General features: G+C 49.7%; 1 protein-coding gene across 1 annotated transcript in view; it reads right to left on the bottom strand.

Moving 5' to 3' along the window:
* Nucleotides 1–1,134: 1,134 nt before the first annotated feature.
* Nucleotides 1,135–22,441, bottom strand: part of LOC125026963 (organic cation transporter protein-like) — a 25,652-nt gene continuing 4,345 nt past the window's right edge. The window contains exons 3-12 of the mRNA XM_047615569.1: nt 20,405–20,623; nt 19,903–20,010; nt 17,899–18,157; nt 17,319–17,492; nt 16,129–16,214; nt 12,816–12,922; nt 9,999–10,213; nt 6,661–6,842; nt 4,116–4,285; nt 1,135–1,367 (exon numbers count right to left, since the gene is read on the bottom strand). Of these exons, the coding sequence (XP_047471525.1) occupies nt 1,166–1,367; nt 4,116–4,285; nt 6,661–6,842; nt 9,999–10,213; nt 12,816–12,922; nt 16,129–16,214; nt 17,319–17,492; nt 17,899–18,157; nt 19,903–20,010; nt 20,405–20,623 (1,722 nt within the window). The 3' untranslated portion in view covers nt 1,135–1,165. The remainder of the gene's footprint in view (nt 1,368–4,115; nt 4,286–6,660; nt 6,843–9,998; nt 10,214–12,815; nt 12,923–16,128; nt 16,215–17,318; nt 17,493–17,898; nt 18,158–19,902; nt 20,011–20,404; nt 20,624–22,441) is intronic.

Genomic DNA, 22,441 nt, shown 5'->3' with positions numbered 1-22,441 from the left:
CTTTGATTAGCGGTTTATTTTGTGTTTTGAAGATTTTTTTTTGAAATATATATATGTATATATTTTTTGTATTAATATCTAACAGAACTTCCGATGAAATATATAAATATATTAGAAAAGAAAAAAGAAAAAAAAAAGAAATCTGTACGTGAAACTTTTTCTTATTTTTCGTTTTGTATATGCCAGAAAGATTTTTAAAAATCCTTTAAATTTTCATTACCTGTCTTTCTGTTCCTCTTAAAAAAAAGAAAAGACAAAAAACCTGCAGTTCAAACCATTCTATCTTATCAAGACTGACATTTCAACGGGAAAAAATATCTATCACAATTTACAGTATTTTTGGCACTTTCTTTAGAGTAGCTAAATCAGACACAATCATGACTGTATATTTTTGAAACAAAATTATACGCTTTTTAAGTCCATGATCATGAAACAACAGCTCAGGATAATATGATTTTTAAATTTTTGTAAAAAAGAATACATAACTGCACTTTGTTTCTTATTCCTAGCTATATAAATTCATTTGTTAATATATCACAGAGTAGAGACCAGTTAAATTGCCTTTATTTCTCTCTCTTTCTCCGAATCTAATCTCTCTCTCTCTCTCTCTCTCTCTCTCTCTCTCTCTCTCCTCTATCTATCCATCTACCTCTTTCTCTCTCTTTCTCGCTTTCCCCTCTATCTCTCTCTCTCTCCCCTCTCTCTCTCTCCTTCTCTCCTCTCCTCCTCTCTCTCCTCATTTCATCTCATCTCTCTCTCTCGTCTCTTCCCCCATCCCCCTCCCCTCTCTCTCTCTCTTTCTCTTTTTTCTCTCTCTCTTTCTCTCTCCCTCTTTCTCTTTTTTTTTCTCTTTTTTTTTCTCTTTTTCCTCTCTTTATAATATTTTTTTTTTGTTATTTTTTTTTTTAATTTTTTCTTTTAATATATTTTTTTTTTTCTCTCTTTCTTATCTATCTCTTTTATCTTCTCTCTCCTCTCTCTCTGTCATCTTCTTTCATCTCTCTTCTCTCCTTTCCTTTTTCTCTTCTTCTCTTCTCTCTTCTTCTCTTTCTCTCTCTTCCTTTTCTTCTTCTTCTTCTTTCTCTCCCTTTTTTTCCTATTTCTCTTTCTTTTCTCCCTTTTCTCTTTTTCACACTTTCTCCCCTTCTCCCTCTTAAAAGTAAATTCATACTTTGGAAATATCATCTTTCACAGCATCTTTATCTTCTCCCCCCTCTCCTGTACCATCTCCACCTCTTCCTCCTCTTCCTTCTCCTTCTCCTTCTCCTGCTCCTTCTCCTCCTCTTCCTCCCTCTCCTCCCTTTTCCCTTCCAATTCCAATTTCTTTTCCACCTTTTCCTTTTCCAGCATCTGTAGAGGCTCGTCTTCTGAAAAAAAAAAAAAAAATATATATATATAGTTTTTAATGATAAATTCAGATGTTGAAATATTAGTGGATATTAAATCAAATCTTCTTTTCATTAAAAATAAAGCGACTTTTTTTCTCTAATGAAGAAAGTAATTACGAATAAAATGTATAAGTTGTTTACTGTGTTCATGTTGAGAAATCATTATCATTATTATGATCTTTATTATTATCATCACTATTATTATTATCATTATTATTATTGTCATTATTACATTTTTAAACATTTTTAAATCATTACTATTATCATACTATTACATCATTTTTATTATTACTTTGTTATCATTATATAAAATTATATCATTATATAATTAATAAATTATTATTATCTTTATTATTACATAATTATTATCATTATCTTTAAATTTTATTATTATTATTTGATTGATGTTTGATTTACAAAAATATTTTATAATTATACTAGCATTTTTTGTTAGTATTCACTCCCCTCCTTTCTTCCTCTGGGCCCTGTATAATTAATTGATTGAATGAATTATAAACAAATCACAAATATGAATTTGTTAATATCATAATAGACAAGGAGAAGGAGAGAAGGAGAGAGAAGAGAGAGAAAAGAGAGAGAGAGAGAGAAAAGAGAGAAAAGGGGGAAGAGAGAGAGAGAGAGAGAGAAGGAAGAGAGAGGGAGAAAGAGAGGGAAAAGAGAAGGAGAGAAGAGAGAGAAGAGAGAGAAGAAGAGAGAAGAGAGGGGAGAGGAGAGAAGAAAAGAGAAAAGAAAAGAGAGAGAAAGAGAAAGAGAGAGAGAGAAGAGAGAGAGAGAGAGAGAGGGGGGGAAGAGAAGGGAGAGAGAGAGAGAGAGAGAAAGAGAAAAGAGAAGAGGAGAGAGAGAGAAAAAGAGAGAGAGAAGAGAGGAGAGAGAGAGAGAAAGAGAAGAAAGAAAAAAGAGGGGAAGAGGAAGAGAAGAGAAGAGAGAGAGGGGGGGGAGGGGAGAGGGGAGAGAGAAAAGAGAGAGAGAGAGAAAGAGAGAAAGAGGAGAGAGAGAGAGAGAGAGGGGAGAGAGAGAGAGAGAAGAGAGAAGAGAGAGAAAAGAAAAGAGAAGAGAGAGAAGAGAGAAAGGGGAAAGGAGAAAGAGAAAGAGAGAAATTAAGAAAAATAAAATAAAAGTAATAACAGGAAAACATACATCATTTCAGCTGCTTTGAAATAAATCTCCCTTTGAAATTAAACCATTAATTTTTTCTATATCAAAAATACTACACTACTTTTTAAAAATAACAACAAAGTATTTTTTAATTTCATACAGGGTTAGTACTTATCATTATTCTATTAGAAAATCAATTTCCTCCTCCCTTTCTTCTTCCTCCTTCTTTCCTTTCTCTTTCTCCTTTCCATATCCTTCTGCCTACTTCTTACTCTTCTTCCATCCTTCCTACTTCCCTCCTCTCCTTTCTCCTTCCTTCTATACCCTGTCATCCTCCTTCGTACATTTTCTCTCTATCCTCCTCTTTATTTTTCCATCCTTCTCCCTCGTTCCTTGTCTATTCTTTCTTCTTCTTCCTCCTTCCCTCTCTCTTTCTTCTCCTGCTTCCTGTTTCCTTCTCTCTCCCTCCGTGTTTCCCTTTTCTCTCTCTCTCTTTTCCCCCTTTTCCCATCATTTTAAAAGCCCCCCTCCCCTTCCCCTCCTTACTTTTTTTCTCTTTCACTACCTCCTTCCTTCCATCCTACTCCCTTTATTTTTCTTTATTCTTTTTTTTTCTGTCGCCCTATATACACCCTCTTTCTTCTTTGTCTTCTCACCCTTCCTCTATGTCCTCCATTCCCGTTTTCTCCCTCTTATCTTCTCTTCATTATTAGTCTTTCTGTTACCCCTACACCCCCTCTCCCTCCATACTCTTTTCCTCCATTCCCTTCCTTCTTTCCTTCTCCCTCCTTCCTTCCTTCCTTCTTTCTTTCCTTCTCCCTCCTTCCGTCCTTCCCTCTCCCTTCCTCCTTCCTTCCTTCCTTCTTTCACTCTCCCTTCCTCCTTCCTTCTTTCCTTCTTTCACTTTCCCTCCCTCCTTCATTGCTTCTCCCTCCTTCCTCCATCCTTCCTTCCTCCACCCACCTGGCGTAGGGAAGATCCTCTTCCTTTCTTACTCTCAAGACCCTTCTGCATATCCCTCTCTCTTTTATTCTCCCTCCCTCCTTCCTTCCTTCTTTTTCCTCCCTCCTCCTTCCTTCTCCTCTATCCCTTCCTCTTGCCCTCCTCTCCCCTCGCCTCTTCCTTCCTCCTCCCTCCCCCTTTCCTTCCTTCCCTCTCCCTTCTTCCTTCCTTCCTTCTCCTCTTTCCCTTCCTCTTATCTTCCTACTTTCCTTCTCCCTCCCTTCTCCTTCATCCTTCCTTCCCCCACCCACCTGGCGCAGGGGTTGAAGCAGCATCCCTGACCCGCGAAGAAGCTCTCACTTCACGTCCTTTTTTCCCCCTTTCTTCCTTCCCTCTTCCTTCCTTCCCTCTTCCTCCCTTCCTCTTCCTCCCCCCCCCCTTATCCCCTTCCTCCCCCTGCCCCACCCACCTGGCGCACGGGTCTAGCAGCATCCCTGACCCGCGAAGAAGCTCTCACTTCACGTCCCTCCCTTCCTTCCCTCTTCCTTCCCTCTTCCTTCCCTCCCTCTTCCTTCCCTCCCTCTTCCTTCCTTCCCTCTTCCTCCCTTCCCTCTTCCTCCCTTCTCCCTCCTCCCCCTTTACCCCCCTCCCTCCCCCTGCCCCACCCACCTGGCGCACGGGTCGTAGCAGCATCCCTGACCCGCGAAGAATTCCTCTCCGTCCTCGAGGGTGTCCGGCAGCTTCTGGTCGAGCGTCTCCGGCAGGAGGACGCACGCGAGGCCGCCCACGACGGTCGCCACGCCCAGGATGGTGTACGGGAGGAAGTGGCCGAACTTGGACTGCGTGCGGAAGGAGGGAGAGGAGATAATTCGAATAATGGGGTGATAAGGAGAAGGAAGGTAGCCAAAGGAGATCATTCGAATAACAGCGAGAGTGATGATAAGGAGATGGAAAGAAAGAAAAAACAATGAAGCAAAAATATGATGAATATAATTCGAAATATAATGATAGTGATGATAAAGAGATGGAAGCAATTATGATGATGATGATGATAAGAATAGTGATAATGATGAATGCCAGTAAAAGCAATTATTATGAAGATAACATGATTATGAGAAAACTAACAATAATGACAATGAATAATCAAGAACAATGACACTTGAAAGGATTGTTGTATCGGATTTATATGTAAAATAAGCGAATATTATAACAAAACACAAGGGTCAACTTCGATTTTGGTACAAAGTTGAGACAAAATAAAAATAAAACGGAAGAGGGAGATGTGACATAAACAATCAAAACCAAATTAAGATATGAGACGAGGGAAAAAAACGGAAATAATTAAACGAAATTAAGATAAGTATTTAGAAAATGGGAGAAAATAAAAATGAGCGAAGGAAGAATCAATATATATTTTTTTAATCAATACTGCAACGACCGAAATCTCTCCTTATCTATCTATCTATTCACCTTTATCTATCTATTCATCTATTCATCTATTCAAGGCAAAAATGTACTTGAGAGGCTGATGGTGACTGATAAGCAGACTGACACTTTGACAGGTCAGTGAATGGCAATTATTTAGAATACAAAGAAGCGATTCGGGCGCGAGAGGAGGAGGAGGAGGAGGAGGAGGAGGAGGAGGAGGAGGAGGAGGAGGAGGAGGAGGAGAGAGAGAGAAGAAGAAGAAGAAGAAGAAGAAGAAGAAGAAGAAGAACAGGAGGAGGAGGAGGAGAAGGAAAAGGCGAAGAAACAGTGGGCAGGAGGAGTAGGAGGAGGAGGAAGAGAAGAAAGAGAAGCGGCAGAAGGAGAATGAGGAGGAGGAGGAAAAAGAGGAAGAGGAGGAGGAGGAAGAGAAGGAGGAGGAGGAGAAGGAGGAGGCGAAGAAAATGGGAGCAGGAGGAGTAGGAGGAGAAGAGAAAGAAAAAGAAGCGGCAGAAGGAGAAAGAGGACGAGGAGGAGGAGTCGTTGAAAAAAGAAGGAGCCGGAGGAGTAAGAGTAGGAGGAAGAGGAGGGAATAAGAGGAGGAGAAGGAAACGCAACAAGATGAGCAAGAAGAGGACGTGGAGGAAAAGATAGAGGTAATGACAAGAAGAAAAAAAAAAAGAAGAGAAGGAGGAAACTAATATAACAAGAAGACGAAGAAAATAATAATAATAAGTCGAAGAAGAAAGAAAAAGAAGATGAGAAGAAGGAGAACAGAAAAAAGGAGGGGAAGGAAAAGGGGAAAAAAATAAAAAGAAAAAAAAAAAGGGAAAAAAATTTTAATACGAAAAGAGCCTATAGGAAACTATAAAAAAACGAAGACGAAGAAAGAGAAGGAGAAGGAGAAGGAGAAAAGAAGAAGAGGAAGAAAAAAGAAAGAGAAATCTGAGAAGAAAAAGAAGAACGAGAGGGAGAAGGAAAGGGAAAAGCAGACGAAAAGAAGAAGAAGAAGAAGATGATGATGATGATGAGGGGTCCGAGGAGGAGGACACCAAAATAAAGAAAGAAGATAACAAAATAATAATAAGAAAAAGACGAAGAAGAAGAAAAAGAAGAAAAAGAAGAAAAAGAAGGCGAAGAAAAAAGAAGAAAGATGGGAGATAACAAAGGAGAATGTATGTGAAGCTTCTGAATCGATATTTCTGCCGATAGACACAAAGGCTGGACAAAGGGCCCTCAGAACACTTCAACACACAACTCATTAATTCAAGCTGGTACAATGGAGATTCCCTTATGGTGTGTGACTCACTCTGTTGTTACTCATCGAGGAGAGAATGAGTGAGTCAGGTAGTTTCAGCGCGACTCTTCTGGATGTCAAGGGGAAGTGAGTAACTTTGGTGGTTTTTGGTGAAGATGGAGACGGTAAGATAAAGGTGAATGATGGAGATGAGAGGGAATAAGATTCCTCAGAATGGTGAGTGGAAGCTTGAGAATCTTGAAGGATTTTGAAGGATGTGTTTCTCACAATACCCACTCGAACTACCTCACAATACTCACAGTACCCCCTCCCTCTTTCCTCACAATACCTACTCCCTCCCATAGTACCCACCTCCTCACTCCCCTTTACCCTCAATACCCGTAATACCCGTTCAAACTACCTCACAACACCCACTCAAACTACCTCAAATACCCACTCAAACTACCTCACAATACCCACGCAAACTACCTCACAATACCCACTCAAACTACCTCGCAACACCCCAACAATACCCACACCCCTCTCACTCACCAAGTACACCACATAAGGGGACACGAAAGCCGCTCCATATCCAAGCGTGTGGATAGCTCCCGAGCCTGATCCACGCGCAACTGTTGGCAGGACCTCGATCGGGTACTGTTGGCCGACGTTGATGGACATCGTGATGAGAAACCTGCCAGCAATTGCCAACACTAGGATCACGAAGGTGTTGTCTGTGGATTGAAGTTTGGGTTGTTAAATGTTGGAAATGGATGGGTGAGGGAAGGAAGGAATGGAGGTGGTGGGAGGAGGAGGAGGAGGAGGGGGGAAAGGAGGAGGAGGAGGAGGGGGGGAAAGGGGAAAGAGGAGGAGGGGGGGGAAAGGGAAAGGAGGAAGGGGGGGAGGAGGAGGGGGAAAGGGGGGGGAAGGAAAAAGGAGGAGGGGAGGAAGGAAAGGGAAAGGGGGGGAAGAGAGGAAAAGAAAGAGATGGAAGGAGGAAAAGAAAGGAGGAAGAAAAGGTAGAAAAAAAGAAAGAAAGAGGAGAAGGAGGAGGAGAAACAAGAGGAAGAGGAAGGGAAGAATGATAATATTAAGGAGGAGAAGGAGGAGCAAGACGAAGAAGAAGAAGAAGAAGAAGAAAAAGGGAAGAGAGTAAAAAAGGAAAAAAAATAGAAGAGGTCAAGGTAAGAGAATCATCGACGAAAGAATAAAGACCAAGAAAAAGTAAACAAGGAAGAGTGATTATGCGATATTTTATACTTTTCAACCCAACGCCCCCTCCCCTTTCCCCTTTCCCCTCACCCCCCCACTTACCCCAGCCCCTCCTCCCCTTTCCCCTCGCCCCCCCCACTTACCCCAGCCCCCTCCTCCCCTTTCCCCTCGCCCCCCCACTTACCCCAGCCCCCCCCCCCCTTTCCCCCTCGCCCCCCCCTTACCCCAAAGCCCCCCTCCCCTTTCCCCTCTCCCCCCCCACTTACCCCAGCCCCCCTCCCCTTTCCCCTCGCCCCCCCACTTACCCCAGCCCCCCTCTCCCTTTTTCCCCTCGCCCCCCCACTTACCCCACCCCCCCCCCTCCCCTCGCCCCCCCACTTACCCCAGCCCCCCCCCCTTTCCCCCCCCCCACTTACCCCAGCCCCCCTCCCCTTTCCCCTCGCCCCCCCACTTACCCCAGCCTCCTCGCCCTTTCCCCCGCCCCCCCACTTACCCCAGCCCCCCTCCCTTTCCCCTCGCCCCCCCCACACCCCAGCCCCCCCTCCCCTTTCCCCCTCGCCCCCCCACTTCCCCCAGCCCCCCTCCCCTTTCCCCTCCCCCCCCACTTACCCCAGCCCCCCCCCCCCTTTCCCCTCGCCCCCCCACTTACCCCAGCCCCCCTCCCCTTTCCCCGCCCCCCCACTTACCCCACCCCCCTCCCCTTTCCCCCGCCCCCCCACTACCCCAGCCTCCCCCCCTTTCCCCCCCGCCCCCCCACTTACCCCAGCCCCCCTCCCCCTTTCCCCTCCCCCGCCCCCCATTTTACCCCACCCCCCCTTTCCCCTTTCCCCTTCGCCCCCCCACTTACCCCAGCCCCCCCCCCCCTTCCCCCCCTCGCCCCCCCACTTACCCCAGCCCCCTCCCCTTTCCCCTTCGCCCACCCCACTTACCCCCAGCCCCCCCTCCCTTTCCCCTCACCCCCCCACTTACCCCAGCCCCCCCCCCCCTTTCCCCCCTCGCCCCCCCATTTACCCCACCCCCCTCCCCTTTCCCCCTCGCCCCCCCACTTACCCCACCCTTTCCCCCCCTTTTCCCCCTCGCCCCCCCATTTACCCCAGCCCCCCCTCGCCCTTTCCCCTCCCCCCCCCCAACTTACCCCACCCCCCCTCCCCTTCCCCTCGCCCCCCCCCCACTTACCCCAGCCCCTCCCCCTTTTTTCCCCTCCCCCCCACTTACCCCGGGCCCCCCTCCCCTTTCCCCCTCGCCCCCCCACTTTACCCCAGCCCCCCCCCCCTTTCCCCTCGCCCCCCCCACTACCCCAGCCCCCCTCCCCTTTCCCCTTCGCCCCCCCACTTACCCCCAGCCCCCCTCCCCTTTCCCCTCGCCCCCATTTAAACCCCACCCCCCCTCCCCTTTCCCCCCCGCCCCCCCCCACTTACCCCAGCCCCTCCTCCCCTTTCCCCTCGCCCCCCCCACTTACCCCGCCCCCCTCCCCTTTCCCCTCACCCCCCCCCACTTACCCCACCCCCTCCTCCCTTTCCCTCGCCCCCCCCACTTACCCAGCCCCCCCCTCCCCTTTCCCCTCGCCCCCCCCACTTACCCCAGCCCCTCCTCCCCTCAACCCCGCCCATCACAGACCTCTAAGTGGGCGTGCCTCTTCCCCTCTTCCACCTTTCTCCCTCTTCTTCAATTCTCCCCTCTTTCCTTTCTCTTTTCCCCTATTCATATCTTTATTTAGACCTTGCTCTCTCTTCTTTTCGTCCATTTTCTCTTCTCTCCCTTATCTTATTCCGTCTTCAATTTTCGTATATAAACTTTTATTATTATTATTATTATTATTATTATTATTATTATTATTATTATTATTATTATTATCATTTATTTATTTATTTATTTATTTTACCTAAGGCTCTTTATTTTTCACCCTTATCCACTCCTCCCCTTTCCCCTCACCCTCACCAGGGGGAACAGCAGCAGTCCCTGAACGCAAAAGAAGCGTTCACCCTCTTTCACTCTTATCTGTCTTCTCATGTCTCCCCTCTTCTCCTCTCTTCTCCTCTCTCCCTTCTTCTATTCTCCTCCTCCCCCTCCCCCTTTCTCACCCATTCTAAACCCTTTCCCCCCTTCTCACCTTTCCCCTCGCCCTCTCATTTCTCATCCTCACCCACCCCTTCCCCTTCCCCTCACCCACCCCTTCCCCTTTCCCCTTCCCCTCACCCACCCCTTCCCCTTTCCCCTTCCCCTCACCCACCCCTTCCCCTTCCCTCACCCACCCCTTCCCCTTCCCCTCACCCTCACCCTCATCCACCCCTTCCCCTTCCCCTTCCCTCACCCTTCCCCTTTCCCCTTCCCCTCACCCCCCCCTTCCCCTTCCCCTCACCCTCACCCTCACCCTCCCCTTCCCCTTCCCCACATCCACCCCTTCCCCTTTCCCCCCTCCCCTCACCCTCCCCTTCCCCTTTCCCCTCACCCTCTCATTTCTCCCCCTCACCCAACCCTTCCCCTTCCCCTCACCCACCCCTTCCCCTTCCCCTCACCCACCCCTTCCCCTTCCCCTCACCCACCCCTTAACCCTCACCCATCCCTTCCCCTTTCCCCTCACCCACCCCTTCCCCTTCCCCTCACCCACCCCTTAACCCTTAACCCTCACCCACCCCTTCCCCTCACCCTCACCCACCCCCTTCCCCTCACCCACTCACCTGGAGGCACGGCAGCGATCCCCAGGCACAGGAGGCCGCCCAGCACCAGCGTCCACACCGTCGTGTGCCTCCGCCCGAGCTTCTCCACCGCCACCATCGTCAGGAAGTCGGCCGGAAGCTCCACGAAGCCGGCGACGGTGAAGGTGACGAAGACGTTGGTCCCGATGTGCTCGGTGTTGCGCATGTGGGCGTCGTAGGCGAGGATTATGACCATCCTGTGGGCGGGTGGGAGAGAGAGAGAGAGAGAGGGAGAGAGAGAGAGAGAGAGAGAGAGAGAGAGAGAGAGAGAGAGAGAGAGAGAGAGAGAGAGAGAGAGAGAGAGAGGGGGAAGAAATGAACCGAGAAGAAGAGGGAAGATGAGGAATAGGGAGGATAACCGAGAGGACATTGAGGGGGAGGGGGTGGGGGAGGGGGGAGAAGGGGATGGGGGGAGGGAGATGGGGGAAGGGAGGGAAGGGGGAGGGGGTGAAAGGAGGGGAAGGGAGGGGGGAAGGGAAGAGGGAGGAGGAGGGGGAAAGGAAGAGAGGATAGAAAGAGGGGGTGAAGGAGGGGGAGAAGAGAGGGAGAGAGTTGAGATAGATAGATAGATAGATTGACAGATAGATAGAGAGAGATAAGGGGGGAGAGGGAAGGGGGAGAGGGAAGAGGTATGTTACTCATTCTTATTGGTAATGCTAATGGGGCTGATGCTAAGGATTATAAATATCCTTATCAAAGCATCACTATTATCAATAAATCACTACCATACACACCATCAAATCATCATCATTCCTCACCTCCTCACCTTCCTCACAATCATCACCCTCACCATTCTCACAATCACCTTCCTCCCCATCCTCACAATCACCTTCCTCCCCATCCTCACCATCCTCCCCATCCTCACTATCACCATCCTCCTCATCCTCACAATCACCATCCTCCCCATCCTTACAATCACCTTCCTCCCCATCCTCACAATCACCTTCCTCCCCATCCTCACAATCACCATCCTCCCCATCCTCACAATCACCATCCTCCCAATCCTTACAATCACCTTCCTCCCCATCCTCACCCTCACCTTCCTCCCCATCCTCACAATCACCATCCTCACCATCCTCACAATCACCATCCTTCCCATCCTCACAATCACCATCCTCCCCATCCTCACAATTACCTTCCTCCCCATTCTCACTATCACCATCCTCCTCATCCTCACAATCACCACCCTCCTCATCCTCACAATCACCATCCTCCTCATCCTGACAATCACCTTCTTCCCCATCCTCACCCTCACCTTCCTCCCCATCCTCACAATCACCATCCTCCCCATCCTCACAATCACCTTCCTCCCCATTCTCACTATCACCATCCTCCTCATCCTCACAATCACCACCCTCCTCATCCTCACAATCACCATCCTCCTCATCCTCACAATCACCATCCTCCTCATCCTCACAATCACCATCCTCCCCATCCTCACAATCACCATCCTCCCAATCCTTACAATCACCTTCCTCCCCATCCTCACCCTCACCCTCACCTTCCTCCCCATCCTCACAATCACCATCCTCCTCATCCTCACAATCACCTTCCTCCCCATCCTCAAAATCACCTTCCTCCTCATCCTCACAATCACCATCCTCCTCATCCTCACAATCACCTTCCTCCCCATCCTCACAATCACCATCCTCCTCATCCTCACAATCACCATCCTCCCCATCTTCACAATCACCTTCCTCCCCATCCTCACAATCACCATCCTCCCCATCCTCACAATCACCTTCCTTCCCATTCTCACTATCACCATCCTCCTCATCCTCACAATCACCATCCTCCCCATCCTCACAATCACCATCCTCCCAATCCTTACAATCACCTTCCTCCCCATCCTCACCCTCACCTTCCTCCCCATCCTCACAATCACCATCCTCCTCATCCTCACAATCACCTTCCTCCCCATCCTCAAAATCACCTTCCTCCTCATCCTCACAATCACCATCCTCCTCATCCTCACAATCACCTTCCTCCCCATCCTCACAATCACCATCCTCCTCATCCTCACAATCACCATCCTCCCCATCTTCACAATCACCTTCCTCCCCATCCTCACAATCACCATCCTCCCCATCCTCACAATCACCTTCCTCCCCGTCCTCACAATCACCATCCTCCCCATCCTCACTATCACCATCCTCCTCATCCTCACAATCACCATCCTCCCCATCCTTACAATCACCTTCCTCCCCATCCTCACCCTCACCTTCCTCCCCATCCTCACAATCACCATCCTCCTCATCCTCACAATCACCATCCTCCTAATCCTTACAATCACCTTCCTCCCCATCCTCACCCTCACCTTCCTCCCCATCCTCACAATCACCATCCTCCTCATCCTCACAATCACCATCCTCCCAATCCTTACAATCACCTTCCTCCCCATCCTCACCCTCACCTTCCTCCCCATCCTCACAATCACCATCCTCACCATCCTCACAATCACCATCCTTCCCATCCTCACAATCACCATCATCCCCATCCTCACACTCACCTTCCTCCCCATCCTCACTATCACCATCCTCCTCATCCTCAAAACCATCTTCCTACTCATCCTCACAATTACCATCCTCCCCATCCTCACCCTCACCTTCCTCCCCATCCTCAGAATCACCATCCTCCCCATCCTCACAATCACCATCCTCCGCATCCCACTCACCACCCTCACAATCCTCACAATCACCTTCTTCACCACCCTCACAATCACCATCCACACCCTCACAACCCTCACCACCCTTCCCATCCTCCCCATCCTCACCCTCCCCACCTCCCCATCCCACTCACCACATGAGGCAGAGCACGAGGAAGCGGCGTCTGAGCACCGGCGTCTTGAGAAGGGCCGTGACGTTGACTTTTTTCTCGTCCTTCTCTCCCTGTTTCCATCCGTAGGCCTGAGGGGGGGGGAGATGGGTTATAAGATCTTGGTAAAGGACTTTTTGTCTGTCTGTCTGTCTGCCCTGTCTGTCGGTCTGTCGTCTGTCTGTCTTCGGGCTGTCGTCTGCGGGCTGTCTGTATCAATCTATCTATCTATATCTTCAAATTTCTTCTATATTCATATCTCAGGGTCCACAATTCCCATTCACCAAAGAGCAAAAACTTTCCCTTACTCTCCCTCAAGGAAGATTTAACAAACACAATAAAAACACACACACAATCGTAACAACCCCTCCCTTACCTCTCCCCCTCCCTCTCCCTCCCTTTCGCTTTCCTTCTTTCCCCCCTCTCCTCTCCTCTCCATCCCCCTTTCCCCCCCCACCCCCTTTCCCTCTCCCTCCCTCTTTCTTCCCTCTCTCCTCTCTCTCCCCTCCTTCTCCTTCTTACTCCTTTAAACCCTTTAACTCCTTCTCCTCCCCCTCCCCTCCCTCTTACCTCCCCTCCCCCCCTTTTCCTTGAACTCCTCCTCTCCCCCCCCCCTCCCCCCTTTCCTCCCCCCCACCCCCTTACCTCCCCCCCCCCCACCTTGAACTCCTTCCTCTCCCTCCCCCCCCCCTTAACCCTCCCCCCCCCCCTTCCCCCCCTATCCCCCCCTTACCTTGAACTCCCCTCCCCTCCCCCCCCCTTTCCTCTCCCCCCCTCCCCCTACCCCACCCCCTACCTTAACTCCCCTCTTCCCTCCCCTCCCCCTTACCTCCCCCCTCCCCCCCCCCTTTTTCCTGAAATCCTCTCTCCCCCCCCTCCCCCTACCTCCCCCTCCCCCTTACCTCCCCCCCCCCCCCTTACCTGACTCCTCCTCTCCCCCCTCCCTTACCTCTCCCCCCTCCCCCTACCCCCCAACCCCCCCCTTTCCTTAACTCCCCCTCTCCCCCCCCCCCCCCTTACCTCTCCCCCCTCCCCTTACCCCAACCCCCTTTCCTTGAAAATCCTCCTCTCCCCCCCCCTCCCCCTACCTCCCCCCCCCCCCTTACCTGCTCCCCCCTCCCCCCCCTCCCCCTTACCCCCCCCCCCCCCCCTTACCTTGAACTCCTCCTCTCCCTCCCCTCCCCATTACCTCCCCCCTTCCCCCCTTACCTTGAACTCCTCCTCCCCCTCCCTCCCCCTATACCTCCCCCCTCCCCCCCTTACTTGAACTCCGCCTCCTCCCTCCCCTCCCCCTTACCTCCCCCTCCCCCCCCCCACCCTTCCCCCCCTCCCCCCCCCCCTTCCCCCCCCCCCCCCCCTTCCCTCCTCCCCCCCCCCCATCCCCCCCTCCCCCCCCCCCCCTCCTCCCCCCTCCCCCTACCTCCCCCCCCCCCCTCCTTTAACCCTCCCCTCTCCCCCCCCCCACCTCCCCCTACCCCCCCGACCTTAATCCCCCCCCCCCCCTCCCCCTTCCCCCCCGCCCCCCCTTCCCCCCCCTTCCCCCCCTTCCTTCTCCCCTCCCCTCCCCCCCCCCCCCCCCCCTCCCCTTACCCCACCCCCCTTCTTAAATCCCCCCCCCCTCCCCTCCCCCTTCCCTCCCCCCTCACCCCCTTTCCTTAAACTCCTCCTCTCCTCCCCTTCCCCCCCTTTTCCTCCCCCTCCCCCTTACCTCCCCCTCCCCCTTTACCTCCCCCTCCCCCCTTACCTTGAACTCCTCCTCTCCCTCCCCTTTCCCCCCTAAACCCCCCCCTCCCCCCTTTCCTGAACTCCTCCTCTCCTCCCCTCCCCTTACCTCCCCCCTCCCCCCCTAAACCCTTTAACTCCTCCCCTCCCTCCCTCCCCCTTACCCCCCCCCCCCCCCTTACCTTGAACTCCTCCTCCCCTCCCCTCCCCCTACCCCCCCCTCCCCCCCTTACCTTGAACTCCTCCTCTCCCTCCCTCCCTTACCTCCCCTCCCCCCCTTACCTTGAACTCCCCTCCCCCCCCTCCCCCCTTACCTCCCCCCCCCCCCTTAAATTGAACTCCCCCTCCCTCCCCTCCCCCTTACCTCCCCCCTTCCCCCCCCCTTTCCTTGAACTCCCCTCTCCCTCCCCTCCCCCTTACTTTCCCCCCCCCCCCCCCCCCACTGAACTCCTCCTCTCCCTCCCCTCCCCCTTACCCCCCCCCTCCCCCCCCCTTACCTTGAACTCCCTCCCCTCCCCTCCCCCTTACACTCCCCCCTCCCCCCCCCCCCTTTCCCCTTTACCCCCCCCCATCCCCCCCCCCCCTTACCTTGAACTCTCCTCTCCCTCCCCTCCCCCCTTACCCCTCCCCTTTCTCCTCTCCCTCCCCTCCCCCTTACTCCCCCCTCCCCCCCTTACCTTGAACTCCTCCCCCCTCCCCCCCCTTACCCCCCCCCTCCCCCCCTTTCTTGAACTCTCCTCTCCCTCCCCCCCCCCCTTAAAACCCCCCCTCCCCCCCTTCCCGAATCCCCCTCTCCCTCCCCTCCCCTTACCTCCCCCCCCCCCCTTACTTGAACTCCTCCTCTCCCCACCCTCCCCCTTACCTTGAACTCCTCCTCTCCCCCCCCTCCCCCTTACCTCCCCTCCCCTTACCTCCCCCTCCCCCTTACCTCCCCTCCCCCCCCCCTTACCCTTTAACTCTCCTCTCCCTCCCTCCCCCCCTTAAACCCCCCCCCTCCCCCTTACCTTGAACTCCTCCTCTCCTCCCCTCCCCCCTACCTCCCCCCTTTCTCTCCCCCCTCCCCCTCCACCCCCCCCCCCCCCCCCTTACCTAATCCCCCCTCTCCCTCCCCCCCCCCTTAACCTCCCCCCCCCTTACCTTGAACTCCCCCCCTCCCCCCCCTCCCCCTTACCCCCCCCTCCCCCCCCTTTCCTGAAATCCTCCTCTCCCTCCCCTCCCCCTTTTTTCCTCCCCCTTCCCCCCTTACTTGAAAATCTCCTCTCCCTCCCCCCCCCCTACCTCTCCCCCCTTTCCTCTCCCCCCCTCCCCCCTTTCCTCCCCCTCCCCCCCCTTTCCTTTAAAACCCGCCTCTCCCTCCCTCCCCCTTACCTCCCCCTCCCCTTACCTTGAAACCTCCTCTACCTCCCCTCCCCCTAAACCCCCCCCCCCCCCCCCTTACCTTTAACTCCCCCTCTCCCTCCCCTCCCCCTACCTCCCCCTTCCCCCCTTACCCTTTACTCCTCCCTCCCTCCCTCCCCCCTTACTCTCCCTCCTTCTCCTCTCCCTCCCCTCCCCTTACCTCCCCCCCCCCCCCCACCTTGAACTCCTCCACGACCTCGTCCGAAGCGGTTTTCTTGTGATCTTCCTGCTTCTTGAGATGGCAATGGCGTCTTTGGCCCCGACCTGACTCAAGAAACCATCTCGCGGACTCGGGCGAAACCTGTGAGTGGGAATGAGGAGAGAGAGAGGGAGGGGAAGGGAAGGGAAGAGATTGAGAGAGAGAGAGAGGAGGGGAGGAGAGGGGAGGGAAAGGGAATGAGAGAGAGAGAGAAGAGAGGGGAAGGAGAAGGAGGGGAGAGGAAAGAGGAAAAGGGAGAGGAGAGGGAGGGGGGAGGAGGGAAAGAGGGAGGAGGGGAAAAAGGGAGGGAAAGAGGGAAGGGAGAGGGAGAGGGAGAAAGGGGGAGGGGATTTGAGAGGGAGAAGAGAGGGAGAGGGGAGGGAGAGGGAGAGGGAGGAGAGGGAGAGAGAGAAGAGAGAGAGAGGGGGGAGGGAGAGAGGCAAGAAAGAGAGAAAGAGAGAAAGAGAGAGAGAGAGAGAAGAGAGAGAGAGAGAGAGAGAGAGAGAGAGAGAAGAGGAGAGAGAGAGAGAGAGAAGAGAGAGAAAAGAGAGAGAGAAAGGCAAGAAAGAAGAGCGAGAGGGAGAGAGAGAGAGAGAGAGGAGAGAGAGAGAGAGAGAGAGAAGAGAGAGAGAGAGCGAGGAGAGAGAGGAGAGGAGAGAGAGAAGAGAAAGAGAAAGAGAAAGAGAGAGAGAGAAGAAAGACAGAGAGGGCAAAGGGAGAAAAAAACCTTGTTATAGAGATCAGAAAGAAACAGAGAAGAGAGAAAAAAAGATAAAGAGAAAAAAATAAAAAATCGCAGAACAACCTATACCTATCCACTTACACACACACAAACACACCACACAACACACACACACACCCACACAAAACAAACAAAAAACACCACACCACCACACACCCACACCCCAACAACCCACCCACACACCCCCACAACACACACAACACACACCCAACACCCAACACACCCACACACACAAAAACCCCCCACACACACACACACACACACAAACACCCCACACCACACACAAACACACACACACACACACACACACACAACACAAACACACACACACCCTGAAACTAACCACAAATACCCTCACTACACACACCCATTAAACCCCAAACAGCCCCAAAACAAACAGACAATCACCCCCACGTCCCTCTCTCTCACCAGATGAAAGCAACGCACGAGAGCTGCGGGAGGTAGATAGCGATGGTAAAGAAGGTCCAGTGCCCAAGGGCGACGGCTATCCAGGGCAACGAGCACATGGCCGCGGTCAGGAACAGCATGATGGGGACGTTGGCCATGACGGTTCTGTATTTGCTTGAGACGTATTCCAACACTGTATTTTGTTGTTGGTTGTTTGTTGGTGTCATTGTTTGTTGTTTGTTGTTGTTTGTGTTTTGTTGTTGCCATTGTTTGTTGTTGCCATTGTTTGTGGTTTGTTGTTGTTATTGTTTGTTTGTTGTCGTTGTTTGTGGGGGTTGGGGGACGAAGGAGAGAAAAGAAATGGTTGAGTTGGTTAGATTTATAGAAAGGTTCCGTACTGGTGGATTGGAAAGAGGGGGACTAAATAATTTCGATTTGAGTGAATAAATTAAATTCTGCTGGATAATTTTCCCTTTCTCACTTCTTCTTTTTTTTTGCATTTTGCTAAGATTGTTGCCTCTTTCTTCTAGAAATTAATCCTGGATTGCATTATCAAATGAAGCAGCATGTAACATAAGGTCGAAAGATCCATGACTCACGCAGGATGTAGGCGACCATATAGTGCGTGTCGTAGGTCATCCCGACGATGAACCTGAAGACGACGAAGGAGACGAAGGAGGAGCAGAAGGCGGAGGCCACGCCCCCCAGCCCGCCCACGACGTTGGTGGCCACGATGACCGGCAGGCGCCCCCACGCGTCGGCCGCCCAGCCCAGCACAGGCGACCCCACCAGGGACCCCACGAAGAACAGCGACTGGGCCAGCGGCGGCTTCCAGTCCTCGCCGCACACCCAGTCCAGCTGAGACCGGGGGGGGGGGGGGGGGTTATTCGGCTTTTGGAATGGTCTCTTTCTCGCTCTCTCGGACTCTCTTTCTCTCTGTCTCTCTCTCTCCTTCTCTCTCTCTCTCTGTCTCTGTCTCTCTCTCCCCCCCCCCCCCTCCTCACCTCTCTCTCTCTCTCTCTCTCTCTCTCTCTCTCTCTCTCTCTCTCTCTCTCTCGCTCTCTCTCTCTCTCTCCCTCTCTCCTTCTCCCTCATCAGCTACATCAACAACGGGACGTTAATTCAGCATTTGGTTCAATATGGTTGATTGTGCGTCGTATCCTCATTAACTACAATTTCCAAACAAATTATTACATTGCTTTGAATTTTGGATTTTAAAAAGAAGATAGAATTAACCCACAATACACATATAATCCAAGTTTCAATATAATTTATTGTGTCTTATTTCACATCATTTTAATAACTTTCTTTCAAATATATGATGGTTATTTTGCACTGTTCCATATGAAGGCTCCAACATCAACAATTTACTACATCATCGACTCTCATAGATATATGTCACTGCTACTACCACTGCTATACCTGCACCTACCACTACAACTACTACTACATTAATGGTCCTAAACACATTGTTTTACCTCCGACAACCACATCTAAAATATCTGCAATCCCTACCACAACAACTAGCACTATTACAACCACTACGGACCACGTCACTCCTATCTCCACCATGACAAACCGACAAAAGTACCTCTACACCACGACCAACCTCTCTCCCTACCACAGAAAAACTACCACAACCAACCTCTCTCCCTACCACAACCAACCTCTCTCCCTACCACAGAAAAACTACCACAACCAACCTCTCTCCCTACCACAACCAACCTCTCTCCCTACCACAACCAACCTCTCTCCCTATCACAGAAAAACCTACCACAATCCCAACGACTCTTAACAACCACTCAAACGACCTTTCCCGCGCCCCACGTAACAAAGAGTAGAGTCAATGTCCTGCTCAATGATGCAACGTGCAAATCGATACAATCAATACATCCCAAAGAGTAAGTTGCAATGCTCGAGGGAAATCTATATAGACTTAATAACCTGATCAGCAACTAAGCTACCATACCTCTAACTTAGTTATTAAATTACAATACCTAACTTACCCATACATTAAGATACCATACCACTAACTAAACTTACTACCATACCTCTAACTTACCCAAAAATTATGCTTCTATACCCCTAACTAACCATGCTTTAATCTTACTCATCACCTAAGCTACCATACCTCTAACTTAGACATCAAGTTACCATACTTGCAACTTACTATTCAACTAAGCTACTATACCTATAACTTAATCATCGAGTCACCATACCTCTAACTTATTCAATAAGTTATCATACCTCTGACTTACTCATCACTTAAGCTACCATACCTCCAACTTACTCATCAAGTTGCCATACCTCTAACTTACTCATCACCTAAGCTACCGTACCTCCAACTTACTCATCAAGTTGCCATACCTCTAACTTACCCATAAATTAAGCTACCATACCCCTAACTAAGTAATCAAGTTACCATACCTCCAACTTACTCATCAAGTTACCATACCTCTAACTTACCCATAAATTAAGCTACCATACCTCCAACTTACTCATCAAGTCACCCTACCTCCAACTTACACATCAAGTCACCCTACCTCTAACTTACTCATCACCTAAGCTACCATACCTCCAACTTACTCATCAAGTTACCCTACCTCTGAAGTAATGGTTGGGTAATAGAGTGAGTATTCGTAATTCCATCCGTGACTACAGTTGGTGGTGGGCCAGTTGGGGTCAGGCCAGCTGGCATTGCCCTGAACCACCTGTGAACGAACGAATTAAAAGTACAAGTGGTTGAATTAATTATTGTTTTTTTGTATTTGTTTGTTTGTTTGTTTTAATGTGAGGTTGTGGGTACTATTAAGATTTTTTTTTTTTTTTTGTAATTGGTGCAGTTGTTATTATCGTTGTTATTATCGTCATTGTGACAACAATGATAGCGATGATAATGATAATAGTAACAATAACAATAATGGTAATGTAAATTTAATGATGATAATAATAATAATAATAATAATAATAATAATAATAATAATAATAATAATAATAATAACAACAATAATAATAATAATAATAATAATAATAATAATAATAATAACAATAATACTGACAATAACAACCCTCCACATCCACCCTAACTATCCACCCCCCACTTACCTGGCTGAAATCCACCTGGTACCTGACGCACTCCAGGTACTTCCCCGAGTGCGGATCCCTCGGAATGGTGAGTCTCTTGACCTGCTCCGAGGTCAGGTTGAGCCGGGCGAGGTCAGGCGGAGGCGCGCACCAGTGAGGCGGGGTCAGGGTCATGAAGAACTGGCCGAAGTACACGAAGACTAAGAAGGCGTTCATGAGGCAGTTTATCCAAAATAACATCTGGAAAGAGAGAGAGAAAGGGCATGAGAGATGGGGGGGGGGGGTAATAGAGGTAGAGAGATCGTGAGAGATAGAGAGGTTAAGAGAATGAGAGATAGAGAGAAAGAGAGAGAGATAGAGAGAAAGAGAGAGAGATAGAGAGGTTGAGATAATAAGAGATAGAGAGGTTAAGACGATGAGAGATAGAGAGAAAGAGTGAGAGATAGAGAGGTTGAGAGAATAAGGGAAAGAGAGGTTAAGAGAATAAGAGATAGAGAGGTTAAGACGATGAGAGATAGAGAGGGTAAGAGAATGAGAGATAGAGAGGTTAAGAGAATGAGAGATAGAGAAGTTGAGAGAATAAGAGATGGTAGGTTGTGAGAATGAGAGACTGAGGGTTTAAGAGAATGAGCGAAAGCGAGAAAGAGAATGAGTGATAGAGAGATTAAGAGAATGAGAGAAGGTGAGGTTGAGGGACAGAGAGATAGAGAGGCTGAGCGAATAAGAGATAGAGAGGTTAAGAGAATGAGAGATAGAGAAGTTGAGAGAATAAGAGATAGAGAGGTTGAGAGAATGAGAGATAAAGAGATCGTGAGGGAAAGAAGTGACGAGAATGAGAAATAGAGAGGTTAAAAGAGGTCGAGATATAATGAAGGGAAGAGGAAAATAAAATCTTGAGGGTAAAGGAGAGAAAGAGAACGAGAGAATGGGGTTAAAAGAGGGAGAGAGATAATGAGGGAAGAGGATGATAAGAATGCGAGATAAAAAGGTTAAATGAAGTAGGAGATAGTGAAAGGAAGAGGTAAAGAGAATAAGAGATAGGGTGTAAGGAAGGTAAAGTGACAGAGAGAAAGAGAAGTAAAGAAAAGAGGAAGGAAGGAGGAGACAGAGAAAGAGAGGAATATAGATAAAGCAAAAATAGTGGTAAAATGAAAGTGGAGAAGCAGAGAAAGGAGAGATCAGAGGGAGAGAAGGAGAATGAAACAAGAAAATAAGACGAATAGCAGTGACAAAGAAAACGAGGCATGAAGAGGGAGAGAAGAGAGAAAGGGAGAGAGAGAGCCCATTGTATCTGAATTTGCATAATAACAACGTAAATCAATGTATCATCTCAAAGAAATGACATGTGCAAAATTATCTAATGGAGGTTAATTACCACAATTAAGCAAGCGACTTATATAGAAGGAGAAATACGCCATCTTCACTATAACAAAATATGAAAAATGAAATTCCTCAGACATATGAACATAAGATATAACATATTTTTTTTCTTCCAGAGCGCCTAAATTAAAAAAAAAAAAAAAAAAAAAAAAAAACACGATTATCTTTTTGATGTCTCACTTACTATAAATTACTCAATTATCATTCCCAAAAACAAAATTCTAACCCATGGCAACTAAACATGAAGTCATGAATCATCGCGACCTTTGATATCAAACGTGTCATTAAGGGTAATTTTACTTTGAAAGATTTAACCCTAAATCTCATTTCTTTACAGTTGCTCATGTTTTATAATTACGAAATGTTCTGGATATGCGTGGAAATACTGTTATTAACTCTCAGGGAAAATGGGGTGATTGTGTAGTTGTCTGTATAAGGGATGTGGGTTGTGTGCGTGTGTCTCTGTGCGTGAGAATGTGTCTGTGTGTGTCTTTGTATGAAGTAGTGTGTGTGTGTGTGTGTGTGTGTGTGTGTGTGTGTGTGTGTGTGTGTGTGTGAGTGTGTGTGTGCGTGTGTGTGTGTGAGGAAGTGTGTGTGTGAGGATGTGTTTGTATGTGTGTACCTGTGTATGAGGATGTGTCTGTGTGTGTGTGTCTTTATGTGTCTCTGTATGCGAGA

The sequence above is a fragment of the Penaeus chinensis genome, chromosome 7 (assembly GCF_019202785.1).
Source record: "Penaeus chinensis breed Huanghai No. 1 chromosome 7, ASM1920278v2, whole genome shotgun sequence".
NCBI classification, from domain to species: Eukaryota; Metazoa; Arthropoda; class Malacostraca; order Decapoda; family Penaeidae; genus Penaeus; species Penaeus chinensis.
Note: the sequence above shows the minus strand (reverse complement) of the source record. Positions and strands in the feature narration are given on the sequence as shown.